This window comes from Thamnophis elegans, chromosome 3 (genome assembly GCF_009769535.1).
Source record: "Thamnophis elegans isolate rThaEle1 chromosome 3, rThaEle1.pri, whole genome shotgun sequence".
Lineage (NCBI taxonomy): Eukaryota > Metazoa > Chordata > Lepidosauria > Squamata > Colubridae > Thamnophis > Thamnophis elegans.
The window spans coordinates 117,452,145-117,467,244 of record NC_045543.1 but is presented as its reverse complement, the minus strand read 5'-3'; the positions used below and the strand labels follow the sequence as shown (position 1 = coordinate 117,467,244).

Genomic DNA, 15,100 nt, shown 5'->3' with positions numbered 1-15,100 from the left:
TTCATTCTCACTTTAGGTATGATGACTCTTCTCTTCCACTTCCTTATACTAAAAGGAACTAAAAGGTGATGTAATGCTTTTCTCATAAATCCGTACTTTCGGATCTGAGCAAAGACTTGTTTCTATTTACATGGTCCTCTATTTCCTTGTTAAATAATTAGCAGAGAACTTGGCCAATTGAATGAGTTATCTGCAGCAGACTAGAAAACAGGAAGTGATTTGAATATACCTATTGCCAATATTTTTTCCCTGACAAACATTCTTGTATGCCAAGCAGAAATCTCACATGTGAAGCTTGCTCTGTAGTTGAACAGTTTCATTATTCATCATGGCAGGTATTAAAAAATATATATTTACAAATTCATTGTGCTAAACCAAACCAGGGCTTTCCAAGCTTTTAGGCTGTGGAAACTTGTTAGTTTAAAAAGAAAATCCAGAACCTCTTTTCTATCACAAAGCAAAACTCTAGTGATAGAAAATTGCTATGTATCGGTGAAACTTTCTCCCCCCCCCCCCCTCTTAAATCCCATCAAATATTATACAGAATATAGTTTGAAAAACACTATGAAACCTGATGAAAATGTGTTTCCACTTATCATTCAAATGTGAATGATAAGTGGAGGAGAACTTAAGTATTTAACTTATTTATGACATATAATGGAACGGATATATATATATATATATATATATGTATGTATGTATGTGCATGTGCATATGCATATGCATATGTATGTATATATATATTGAAGCTGCCCATCTCCCTCAAAGCGGGATTGTGGGCATGTACGAATAAAGTATTAAAACATAAAAACAGATATAAAATTTAAAAAGAGGCAAGGCTGATTAAATATCAGAGTTAAAAGTAAGCTTTCAGGGCACTAACCAGCATCATGGCTGTGTTCCTCTCCGAGCCCAAGTAAGACATCATAGCCATGTTTCGAAACCTTTTCAAAAGGCCAAGTCAATTGACAATATCATTATTACTTCAAAGCTACATTAGCTGTTTGAAGTAGTCTAGATAAGAAGCACAACTGTGAGTACAAATTCTGTCAGGGTCTCCAAACTTGACAATTTAAAGACTTGTAGACTCTTTAAGACTCTTACAAGACTTAAGGTATTTCTACCCTCCTTTTACTTTCTGAAAACTAGAGAGGACTCTTCTGAAACAGTTTCCATATCACCCCTCTCAGTTTTGTGACCTCAGATATGTTTTACATGATAGTCGTCCAGTCTGTGGCTCTTTCTCCTGCCTCCCATCACACACACTATTACATTCTACACAGGGTTTGGCCTTGAAGGTAATCTGAAAGCTACAGTTGGTATTAAGTCAATTGCTTGTATGCCGACCAGTCAGACTGGAATAGCAGATAACAGTGACGTTGTGGGAGTTGTAATGACTGCAAGTCTACCTCTGAGTCTAATTTAAGGTTTGTTTATAGTTATAAAGTCCTTACAGCTCACATCCTTGTTACTTCCGGTATTATATGATCCAGGGAAAATCTGTCCATTTACATCCTGGCTGAGAGGAGAGGAAAACAATCCTACCAGCCCCCATGTTTTATACCTGAGATACCCAAAAATCTTCTCAAGTGCAGCTTTCCAATGTTGAAAATAGCCTGATCCCTATCGATTGTCACCTGAGATCCTCATGTTATAATTAATTATCTTATGTTATATCATTTGTACCTTTTTCAGTATATAGGAAAAGAAAAGAAAGGGACTGAGGACTAAGAAAATGCCACACTTGAAATATTGCATCCGGTTTTGGTCGCCACGATGTAAAAAAGATGTGGAGACTCTAGAAAGAGTGCAGAGAAGAGCAACAAAAATGATTAGGGGACTAGAGGCTAAAACATGAAGAACGGTTAGATGAACTGGGTATGTCTAGTTTAATGAAAAGAAGGACCAGGGGAGACATGATAGCAGTGTTCCAATATCTCAGGGGTTGCCACAAAGAAGAGGGAGTCAAGCTATTCTTCAAAGCATCTGAGGGTAGGAAAAGAAGCAATGGGTGGAAACTAATCAAGGAGAGAAGCAACTTAGAACTAAGGAGAAACTTCCTTACAGTTAGAACAATTAATCAGTGGAACAATTTGCCTCCAGAAATTGTGAATGCTCCAACACTGGATGTTTTTAAGAAGATGTTGGATATTCATTACTCTGAAGTGGTGTAGGGTTTCCTGCCTAAACGGGGGTTGGACTAGAAGACCTTCAAGGTCCCATTTAACCCTCTTCTAAAAAAAGTTTTTTGGGTGGGGGGGGGACACATATAAGTAGGGTTTAAATTGACTTGTGCTCCCATGAAAATAGTGAATCTTTAGAAAATATAATGTCAGCAGAATCCTTCCCCAACTAAATATGTCACATTATGCCTAAAAGAAAGACCAACCAGCTAGATTGCATTTTATGTGATGGAATATGTATGATGATTACAACATCAAAAGACTGCATGTAAATCTATTTATAGTTTAAAAATTATTATTTGACATACAAACATATTCTGGCTACGGAGGTTTCTCATTCACAGACTCTATCACATAACATCTGACTTTTAGTAAACTCAGACAAGAGTACGATGGCCTGAGGTGATGCTGCAAAATAAACAGATCTACATCAACTGCATAGATGACTCTTGAGTTTTATTATTTTACACATGGTTTTTGGGATGGATCTAGTCTTACCTTATGATTTATATAATAGTTTCATATGTTGCCTTTTTCCAAATTGTGGAATACTTTTAAATCCCATCAGTGTTTTGCAGTTGCCCTCCAGAATTTGTTGGAATGGTTGGTCAGAACAGGAATGCATGAAAATTGGACTCGTGCAAAATGTCTACTGCTCTCTTAAAAGATGCATTAAATTAATGCACTTAGGATTTTAGATGAAATATTCTGTATTGCAAGGAAAAAATTATTTTACATTTCTGTGAATTCTATGAAACGGATAACATGAAATAATTAGTTTACCAATTTTTCCAAGGTTAATAATCCTGAAATTAATTATTTCTGTTTGTTCACACTCTGGAATTAGCCTGAAAAGAAATTTTTGCAAAACTACGAAACCCTAACTTGTTTTAGTTGAGAGATACGAGAAAAAAACAAAAATATTATTTTTTGGAATGTCAGTAATTTTCATACAGTATATTAATTCTGTACCATCATCTGGTAGGTATATTTTAGTTCTGAGCTTTTGGCTGGGAACCACTTCCTTTCAGAATTTGTGCATTTCAAGATCATAGCTCCTGCATTTTTCTATGCAGTTTCACCTTTACAGTGTATATAGTTTAAACAATTACTCTCCCAATCTGAAATGCTTATGAACTGGGCAGAATGGGTTAGATGCAAGTTTCCTTCCATTGATGACAGTGTGTAATTCTTCTTGCTAGTAAAAAACAAAGGGAAGGAAAGGTACAGGTAGTCCTTGTTTAATGACTGTCTTGTATAGCAGGTATTTGCAGTTACAGTGGTGATGAAAAAGTTACCTTGCTGCCAATCCTCCTCACATTTATGACCTTCACAGATCTATAGAGCATAGGAAAGCTGAACTTTGCCAGTGTTTAACTTTTGCTGTAGTCTTTAGTTCTAATGCCTCTTTTCAAATAATACCTTTTCAATGTGCAGGTAGTCTTGACTTACAACAGTTATGTCCATTTGATGTTACAACAGCACTGAAAGAAACAAGAAGTATTTACTATCAAGTTGTTTGTTTCCTATAGATATTCTGGCATCGAATGCATTATTTTTATATTTTAATTATCCCAGCTGGTTGCCTGAAAAATAGCCAAACAAAGCAAGCTCTTAATCCTTGGGAATATGATCATGTAAAAGTTTGAATGTTCATAACAAAGGACTTGTAAATATTCTAGTGTTCTTCATTAAACTTTGGTTCTTACATTCTGCTTCCATTGCTATTATTTATATATTTGTAGGCTTAATTGAATAACAGAGTTAAAATAATAAATAATAAATCTTTGGAATCAAGATTTAGTTCTGTCGGTTCTGACAATCTCTTCTATAAAGAGTTCTGTATATGATACTATTTATGGAATAGGTTACTTTAAGGAAAATTGTGGCTTCAATAAAACCAATTGTATGAAATAAATGCAAAAACAAAAACCAGAACCTATTTAGTGACTAGTTTTATAATCATCTGGAAAACTCTAAATGGTTCTCTTCATTTCCTTGGAGTCAATTATTATGGAAATAAACCAAGAATTGTGCAATATTTATTTTTAATATGGCATTGGAGTTGGCAATAGAATACAGTTTGGTTTTCATGTGTTTTACTAATTGAATTGAATTGTGTTGCTAAAGGTTTGTGAAAAGCCTATTGGAAGTGGATTATTGTTTTATGTGTAGAACCCCACAGTATTTTCCAATATTTTTTCCAGAATATGAGGCTGAAGAGTTGCATTTCAATCAAGTCAGAGTGATCTGGACCTCTTGTTGGGTCTTCTGGTGATTTGGACCTAGAGGCTGTTGGTGGTTGCCCTTCAAGAGCTAAAGCAGGCTGCATAGGAGGCCCTTTTGAAAGTTGGCATGGGGTAAAGAGTTTAGGTGCTACATCTGGCATGCCAATCAATTGCTTGGCAGCTGATGGTATGGCACAACAATGGAACCATCCTAGAGGCCTTATTGGTTGGAAGTGGCTACAGAAGAAGAGACTGTAGCAACAAGTCTTGTTATGTGTAGGAGCAATAATGTATTGGTAGTGAAGCAGAGAGTTGAACAGGACCATGTAGTTTTTGTCCAGTTCCAGTTATGGTTTCATATCCAGTTACAGCCTGTGGGCCTCAGATACAGAAAGATGAGTTTTCAATCTCTGCAAGATTGAGAGTTCACTTATAGGGGTGCCTGCTATCAATTGGAGAACTGTTGGGTTATATTATATATGGAGGGCCTGGTTTATATTATTGATACCTGGAAGAATATTTTTGATGTGGCAAGACTCCAAAGTAGGGGGTTGAATAGCTGTGTCATCATATAATTTGTAGAGGGCTTGCCCCCTAGGTAATTAACTGGATGTGACATAGTCTGAACTGGCCAGGACTGCCTGAATCTCACCATTTGTGCCAACCAAACTGTGGTCAGAAAGCAGAATATAACAATTAAAACAAATCGCAAAATATCCTTCCCTACTTAAACCAGTGTGACTCGAATGCCAAATGAAGTGCTTTCACTGGCTGAAACAAACATTTTTTCCTGGGCATGTAGTCTGAATCCAACAATATTTTTTAGAATTGTTGAGAGTTGGGCAGGAATAATAATAATGATGATGATGATCATGTAGTACTTGGTTGATACCTAGGACATTGGCAGCAACCCGTATCAACCATTAGCACCAGTCAATGGTATTTGTGATGCATTTTTGAATCTTCAGTTGGCTTGAGTTTCATGTTTAATGAATAAAATATAATAATAATATGTGCATAGCAACATTGATGCTATTTACCAAAGAACATAATTGGATGTGGAATGTTGCAAGTACAGCAGACAGTTGAGGAAATAAAAAAGGACATTGGAAGAATATCTGAAGGACAGCAAAGAAGATGCACTGAAGCTAGCACACCATGAAGGCTTACTGAATACTGGACAGACAAAACTAGCCTACAAGAAAAAACACAAAAGAGATATGGCAAGGCAAATTATTACATGGCCAGTACAAGCACAGAAACAAACAAGTAAGCAAGCAAGGAAAAAATTGCAGGCAGAGCAGAGAACAAGACCTGGCACCAGGGAAATTGAAGAAAGAGATGGAGTTAATTCTGGTTGCACAAGATCAAGCCTTAAGAACTAATGCATACAAAGGCACAATTGAGAAGATAGCAACAGGTAGCAAATGCCATCTCTCTGTTACCCTTATGTGGTGGTATATGCATAAAAGTAGTTTCCTATTAACCAAAGAATAAAAGAGATGCTGAATTTAATAAATTACATATAATTTACTAACATAGTAAATCACAGGCCTTATTCATATATAACACTGATCTATAGTGTTTAATTTTGGCATAATTTGATGTACAAACTCATCCCAAGAAAACAAAATTAATGGTTCAGCCATCATGATAAGATGATCAGAATAACCATTTTGTGGTTTATATCATGTAGTCAATTAAAAATAAATAAATATGGAGTTATATGTATAATAGCTACTCTTTTTAGTCATACTTGTGCTTCCAGTAGCTTTTTAAAACAACCTGAAGTTGTTTTACATGTACAGTAACTGTAGCCCTTTCTCTTCCAATAGATCAAACTGACCTTTGTCCAACATTATTCATAAAGTATTTCCTTTAATTTGAACAGTATTTTATGTTATGATGGATGTCAACATTTGCTCCCTAAGTCCATAATTATCATTGGTCTTATTTATATAGAAATAATGTAGAAGTAGCATGTAGTAGGCTGATATGTTAATATGACTTATATAATTATTTGTTGCCGATACTTCTGCATGATGCATAAAATGCAGATAATGAATCTGTAGAAATCATGAAGTTCTTCAAAATTTATATGCAAAAAGAAATGCAAGGAATTTTAAATTGTTTTGCACATATAAAATCATTTCCACATTTTCCTCAGGAATTTTCCTGCAGTTTAATTAAGCTATTGAACTTACGTTATCATCTCTATAGATCTTTGGATGACAAATGGAACTTTAACAATTAGTGGATGATATTAGCTGTTGTTTCTTGCCTTGAAGCTAGGTACCACAGATATTTCTATACATAGCACTGCTAATGGTTGATTCCTATAATACTGTACTACTTCAGCAATTTTGGGATAATCAAACAGTGTCTGCATCTTGTGAATTTCCTGTCTTTCCCACAATGGGAAAACAGAAAAACAATGGAAAATACATAGAGGTACATAATTTACTTTTTTGGCTAATTAGGCTCATTGGTTGCCATTGAAGAATAAAGCAAAATATGGATACAGGGTCACTGACTTCCAAATACATCATTTCCTTTCAAAGCATGATTAAAAATTGGAATTATTGGCAAATAACATCCATTTCAGTGCCAAAAATACTTCCTATGACTTTCACATTCATGTATACCTTGGCTTTTAAGGAGATAATATTCTTCATGACAGTAGGCATGAAGGTACTATCTAAAGTATGTGGTACAATTTTCAGTAGAAATAAGACTCTGGCAGAGTGTTGCAGAAATAATGTCGGTGAAGGAATGCAAGAACTGTAAATTAAATGTCAGCTCTGGGAAAGTAAGAAAGAGACTCAAAATAACATTGCCTTGATTGTACATGATATAAAACGAGACAGAGGGAAACTCTGGCAGCCTTTCAAGATGCTATTATTATACCCTACAGTGGTAGAGTTCCAGTAGTCCTTGTGAAGTCTGCTTCCTGATATGATTTATTTTGAAGGGCTGACCAGTTTATCTTCTACACATCCGTGGTCTTGATGAAGATAACCTCAGTTCCTGTTAATACTGTGCTTATGCTGGTGATGATGATTAAATTGATACAGTTGGAAATGACAAATTCATTATCAAATATATTTGGATCCTTTACAAAATTGAAATGAAATCTACGTTTAACTTTTTGATAGTCTATGCCTCCCAATATCTACATGCATGCATGCATGCATGCATGCATGCATACATACATACATTCCATGACACAATTTCCTTTCAGATAAAAAATGTTAGGCAAAGTGTAGAGAAAAAGAAAAAAAGGAAGAAGCAAAAGAATGTTAAAGCAAGGAATCAGAAAATGTAAAATAGTTAAATATAATTTATACCAACATTCATTAAACTTCATATCTTTTTGTCTTGAAATTCATTTTTGCTTCTATTTTGTACATACTGTGCTTCTTACATTGCTTCATAATTCCATCCTCAATCACTTTGCTTGCCATTCAACTGTGCATTTAGTCTGTGCAGTGTTAAATTATTTGCAACATTTTAACTTTATTTTAAAAAATGCTTTATTGCAACTAATCAACTAATGCAACTAATCTTCAAACAATATTGACTCATTCTTGGGTGTTTGTCTGACTTTTTTCCTGTTGTTTGTCGTTTCAATTTCACTAATTTACCTACCATAGAATTTTCTTCTGGATTCATTATTCAGAATGTTGCATGGTCCTCTCCCCCCCCCCAAAAAAAACCCCCATCCTAGGTTGAAGGCCCTTTGCAACCTTACCAGCCAATGTCTAACAAGCAAAGTAAATAATGACTACCTATAATGCCTTTTAGTAAGATACTGGAAAAGTCAATTAGCCATAGTGACCCATGCAGTATTCTTTGCTGATAGTAAAGCATAATATCAGAGAGTTTACATGCATTTTGCCCAATATATATCACAAATGCAGTTGAAGCCCAATTTTATCCAAGCATGCTTACATTATTCTAGGCAATCTAAATTGCATGCTGACTACATTGCCAGCTGGTTGCAAAGGGCCTTCAACCTAGGATGAGTTTTGGGGAAACTTACCAGCCAATGTCTAACAAGCAAAGTAAATGTTGACTATCTGTATCCTGTTGCTAATATCAAAACAAGTTTGAAATGTTTGCCTTAATTTTAAAGCATTTCTGAATCAACTGTATAATAGAGATTTTAAACTATTGAGAGATTCATAGAAGTTGGCAGAAGCATTCACTAAACTGAGTGGAGGGTGCAAGATGGAACTGGAATATTTGAAATACAAAAACCTTTATGATGTTGCAGTTAAAGTGGATCATGGAGATCTACGTTCATTTTTGATAAAGTGCTATGAAAGACTAGTATCTGTCAGCCCAACCCTATCTCAAAGGATTATTGTAGGGAAAATTGGAAGAGGTGGTGATTCATTTCGGAGGGGAGGGTAATCTAGTCAGTTTTGACTCCTATCATTATTGCTATTGTTGTTATTGTTCATGCTTTGGGGTCTGTTTTAACTTCTTGGGACTGACAAAATTTTTGGAAGTGGTTTGCCATTGCTTCCTTCCAGATCTGAGAAAGAGTGATTGGCCCAAACTTCCTTTGTTCCCAATAGTACTAGATGTTTTGGTCTCTTGGTTTCTAGCCTGGTGCCTTAACTAGTACCCCAAGTTCTCTTTCAGTGCTTCATATACTTCAGTGTGCAAGATGGGTGAAGTTTAAATCTAAATCTTATTGTTCTAGTTAACATAACTGAACTTCTTATTCTGAAGGCAATTCCAGAATTGTGAAGTTACCACTATTTTGGTTCTTTTTCCTACAATTCTAATTATTCATTTCTTTAAATTTACCACTTTTGTAGTTCAAAAATTTATCACTGTCTTCTTTTATTTAGAAATACAAAATTTCTGGCTGCCTTCCCAGTTAGACTGGGAAGGTTAACTTCACAAGTTTTGCATAGCCACTCCAAAGCAGAGATGACCCTTAAAAGCTCTCAATAAAGCCCTAGAAAAGAAATATTTGCTTTAGCATTAGAGATCTTCCATCTCTTTTCTGTGCAATGGTTTTGCTTTATATGGTTTGAGAAACAATTGTGTGCAGGTCATCTTTAAATTTATATTTTTTCTGTTTTATTTTCTGCTTTTTTTCCTTCAGCGTTTTTCAATTATTTAATAAAATAAAAAAACAAAGAGAACTTGCTTATTACCTAATTTTTCCAAGCTGACCAAAACAAACTTTTAAAAGAGGAAACATATATATTTTTTAATTTCCCTGTAGTATCAGCAGAAGAATCAGAAATGATAAGCGCAGTTAATACATTCAGTATATAGATACTGAATCGGGAGGATATCCCCTTGAGATTTTACAACCACAAGAAAGGTTGAAGTAAATATGAAACTTGATATACATTTCCTATTTATTGCTGGTGGACAAGATTCATTCCATTTGAAGTACATATAAAATTTGATAGAGATTCTTTGTAATGGAAATGTTAGCTGCATAATATTGTTTTGTCCCTAGCAAAAAACTGCATTGTATTTCAAAATAAGGCACAGAACAATATTCTGCCTTCTTTGGAAGCAGTACTGTATAGAGAAAGAGGGATTTTACTGTCAGGTTTGTTGTGATACATTTTACTAAAGAGAAATTAGGTTGGAACTAAGCCAATAACTAGCATCTGTGCAATAGCAACATTAATTACAAGTATGTTCAATATTGTTTTATTGATGAAAGCCTTCTTATCCCATATTAATAGTGTTGGTGCAATTTTAAAAAAAGTATTTTTAAGTGAAAACTTATTAACTTCTTTTACTTTTTTAAATAACAGTTTTCTTCCAGTTGGTTTTTTTAGCCATTTGCAGTACATTAGTCACATGTATAATCTACTAGATAATTTCTGTTATCTAGATTCTAAAATGTTGATTCATAGTTAACTTTTTATACCTGAATTTGCAAAGATAGCAAACAATTGAAATGACAGATCAGCATGTTTCATAACACATGCCATATAAACAAAGTAGAAATTAAATACTCTATGTCTTGGAAAGAGATGTTTGGCATAGGTTTTATTACAAAGAAAGATAAATAAAGAAGGGGAAAGTATCTGTGTAATATATATATCTTTTTTTTCCTTTTTCTTACTGCAACTAAGTTTTATAACAAAAGTTCTTCCCCACATTTTTATTGGCCGACTGCACTATTTTATTTCACAGTAGCTTTTCAAATACAGTGGTTCATATTCTTTCTAAGCTTCATCTCCTGCTCATCCAGATGGCAACTAAATTATGGGCTACATTACAGCAGAGTGCAATCGTCAGCACATGCTCCTAAAGGTGCTGCCATAGTATTTTAAAGCTTGTATCCATCTTCATTACAAGTGCAAATATTAATAATTAAGGATGTTAAAGTGAAATAATTATACACGATTAAAGCAGACGCCAAATTTCATGTGAAAACCATGATAAGGAGTAATTGCTGTCAGCACATCTTCCATTCATGCTCCTTTTAGCAATTAACCTTTATTGCTAGTAATTTACTCCTGTATACAGAGTAAAAGAACCTTAATGGATCGCATTATTGGGTATCATTATTGATGCTGTTGATTGCTTATCATGAAAGCTGCAGTTAGGAGTATAACTTTGAAATATGTTTGCATGTTAATATTTATTTATGTTATATATACATACCTGTGAGTGTGTGTGTGTGTATGACTGTTAAGTAGCTAAGAACGTATCAAACTTAAGGTAACTTACCAGAAAATGCTGCATTTAGTAAGTATGGCTATTATAAAGTGGTATTTTTTTTCTGAATGCAGACAACAATTTTAAATCAAAAGTAATCTATTCTTGAGCAGTTATTTGATATTCTAACCCTTGTCCTGCAATGCTTAAAATGTTTTCCTGCAGAAGAAAAGCACTTTTGCTATAAGACTTCACAGTTATATATTTATAATAAAGAATCTTCGTATTTAACGCTACAGGTTTTGCACCAACAGGTTAGAAATATATAATCATTTTATTTGGGAGGATTTAAAAATAATGAAACAACAGAATCTGGCAGTCTGTTAGATGCTTAATATGTGACAATTGAAGAGTCAGATTCATTGTTTAGTTAAAGTATTAGAGTGAATGAAGGGAAAAAAGCAGAACAAAAGTCATTTAGCAGATTGGTAGAGGTTTTCCTCTGGTCTTCTTGTCAATCTAGAATAAACTTAAAGAAGTAGAGAAAAGAAAGTGGAAGTGATTTGATTGATTGATTCCTTTGATTTGATCAAAATGAAATAATAGAAACATTTGAAGCCAAATTAGTTCATACCTAGTGAACAACAGGTGTTGTGGGAATCTGACTGAGACCTGTGAAACAAATTTATTAAAATTAAAATACATTGATGAATGTATTCTATTTTATTTTTATTTATGTACACTGAGAGTATATATGCCAAAGACAATTCCTTGTATGTCCAATCACACTTGGCCAATAAAGAATTCTATTTTATTCTATTCTGTTAAAGAGACACCAGCATTTATATGCCATGATGTTTGTGAATAGTGAATAGCAATAGCACTTAGACTTATATGCTGCTTTACATGAACTTATATGCCTACATATACTTATATGCCTCTCTAAGTGGTTTATAGAGTCAGCATATTGCCCCCAACAATTTGGGTCCTCATTTTATCCACCTTGGAAGGCTGGGTCAACCTTGAGCTGGTAGGATTTGAATTGCCAGGTTGCAGGCAGCCAAACCATATAGTATTGCGCATCGGAAACAATAGCAACATAATTTAATAGAAATGTAAACAAGATTCATAATCTTGGGTCACTATTAACTTGTAAAATGATTTACAGATATAAAAGGAATTGAGTATGCAATAAGACATGTATTCAGGAGTCTTGAATAACCAGTAACTCCTTCAGAAGCCTTGAATAAATTGTAACTCCTTAATAATTCATGTCAAGCTACACTCATAATTTAAAGAGGTAAATTCTTGCTTAAAAGATTATGGACTAGTATGCTGTAGCAAGAGTGAATGAGTGAATGCTGTGATGTGATTTGTGCAGAGGTGGGCCTGAGGGTGGATGGCACGAATGCAGTTGGGGCTTATACTTGCCCTGCTGGGGGCTTCTCAGAAAAAAAGCAGTGGCACTGATTGACTGGAGCAACTTGCGGTCTCTTGCTGACTTCCCCATTGCTTATGGTAAGGTAGCAGGGCAGGTCACAAATGGTGATCACGTAACCACCATTGCCTAGAATTTCAAAATTTATAAATCTTGCTAAAAATCTGCAAAGAATCCTTTCTATTATGAAATATAACTCCAATATTCCTGTCATCTCTAATTGGGAAAAATAGTAATTGGCAATATTTGAGATGCAAAGCATATGAGCAAAGGAAAACATTTATCTTTGTAGTATATGCCACATCTATTTACAAGCACAGATGTGAAATTTGCCTCAATAATTAGATTTTTAATTGGTATATCATAAAACAGATCAATCATTCCTCTGTTTGGCATAAATAAATCTATATAGGCACAATTACATTGTATTAATGATATTTTTTCACAATCATTTTTTCTGGTCTTTTCCCCTTACCTTCGCTCCCTTACCTCTTTCCTTTACCTTTGCTCTATATCAAGTAAACTTGCATTTGTAACCTTGAAGAGGAAAGTGGAAGGTGAATATGTTTGCCGGATAATGCTTGTATTAAATGTGGCTTAATTAATCTTAGTATATTTTTTCCTGATATATAGGATATACCTTGCTTGGCCATTTCATGTATAGGATAACTTTAGGATTTATTCTTTCCTTTTCAGGATGTAAATGTATTGTGTACACAGGTGCTATGTATTTTGAGTTATTTAAATATTAACTAATGATTTATAGCACATTATCATTTAATAACTAAGTACTCTCTTCTTATAGTTGCCGGACAAGTAATAGAAAAAGTTTGATCTGTAATGGACAATCTTCAGCTATGCCTCGGCCTCATTCACCACTTTCTGCTCACGCAGGTAATACCGTTGTTCTTTTAAAATCTATTTTAGTATTTTCAAATTTTCCTGTTTGAAATGTTGTATAAATTTTTAGTATGTGATATGTTTTAATGTTGAATTTAATAATATGAAATATAGGTTTTAATATTTATTGCAATGAATTTGATATATCTATTTGAATAATTCTTGCTTATAACCACAGCAAAAGTCATTGATAAAATAGGAGTGAAAAATGTAAATACTATAATTAATGCATTATGCAACATACTAAACTGATAATTGCATCACTAGTTGATTTCTCTGTACAATTTGAACAACTGACTTTCGTTACTCCTTTTAAAGTAAATTGGTTACTATTATTGGTCAGGCGCAGTACAAAATAAAAACATTTGCAGAACTGACATAAAATAGATTTGGAACTGTAACTCAAGGCAAAACAATTGCAGTTGACATTAATTGTAGATGGCATAGGTTTATAAATAGGACTTTGCTGCATTCATTTTTGGTAGATACAAATAAACTAAAAGAAAGTACAAATAAATTTTTGGTAAAAAGTTGGGTAAATCTGGGCCAATCGCTCTCTTTCAGCTTAGCTCACTTCATAGAGTTTTGGAGGTGGTAAAAAATAGGAAGAGGATGGAGAATTAGGGCAATGGAATGTGTGGATGACCCTTGGGGGAGGAGGGAAAGGGCTGCTGCTTAGGAAACAATCAGACAAGAGACAGAGGAGCCTGAAGTTGCTTTATTATTATTTTATGAAAAATAATAAAAAGAGGATTTAAAAATCTAACCAAAAGAAGTTTTCTAGAAAGGTAAAAGTATGCATGCTACTTCTTAATGTCCTCCAATCCACGTTAGTGAATATCTTTCAGGAATAGAATCTCAAAATGCCTTTCTGACTATAAGGTAGAGGAGGAAGCATTAAAATATGCCATTGTAAAGACCCTCTTCTGATTCAAATTAATAATAATTAATTTAAGTTATTAAATGTTAATGACTCCCAATGGCTCTCGGCAGTTTTAAAATGTTTTTAACAACAAAAGTGACAACACAGCAAGAGCACAAACAGAAAAAACCAAGAAAACAAACCTAGATAGAAACAAAGAAAGGGAGCATTAATCATCCTTGCCAAAGGTTTGGACAAAGAGCAACATTGGAAGTGCCAGTAGGGTGGAGGCCATTCAAATCATGGTGGGGGGTGGGGGTGGGGAGGCAGGGATGTAATGATTAAATGGCACCTTGCTCCAATATTTTAAATAATCAATACTCCTTATCCTTTTCCTCCTTTGTGCTGAATTGGGTTTATAAAATTCCATGAATTCATGAACTTGATTATTATTTTAATAAAGTAATACATAATTAATATCTTGAAGAACTAAGATTCTTGAACTGTATGAAAAAAACTAATTTAAGTATTTAAAAGGATATACAATGACTTAAACTAAATAGAATGACTTAAACCAATAATAGAAAATATGCATCCAAACCTGTGCCTTAATCAAAATGTATAGTAGGATACTTTGTAGCATGAGCTACAAATACATATAAAATACATAATACATAAAAATAATTGACCTCTTTCTAGGGACCAGAATTTTCAGACACCATAGATCCATCTTATTAGAAGCTCGGTCACAGCTTTTGCACAAAGTATCTTAATTGCAATTGAAATAACTTTTTCGTCTATTCAGTTAAAAAACTGAAATTAACATTAAAGATCCTCTGTG

The 15,100-nt window shown here is 34.0% G+C and overlaps 1 protein-coding gene across 5 annotated transcripts in view; it reads left to right on the top strand.

The window, feature by feature from the left end:
* LOC116505485 (microtubule-associated serine/threonine-protein kinase 4-like) overlaps positions 1 to 15,100 on the top strand; it is a 106,158-nt gene that overhangs the window by 26,729 nt on the left and 64,329 nt on the right. For all 5 annotated transcript variants that reach the window (XM_032212732.1, XM_032212731.1, XM_032212730.1 and 2 more), the window contains one exon: positions 13,303 to 13,391. In XM_032212732.1, the coding sequence (XP_032068623.1) occupies positions 13,303 to 13,391 (89 nt within the window). The remainder of the gene's footprint in view (positions 1 to 13,302; positions 13,392 to 15,100) is intronic.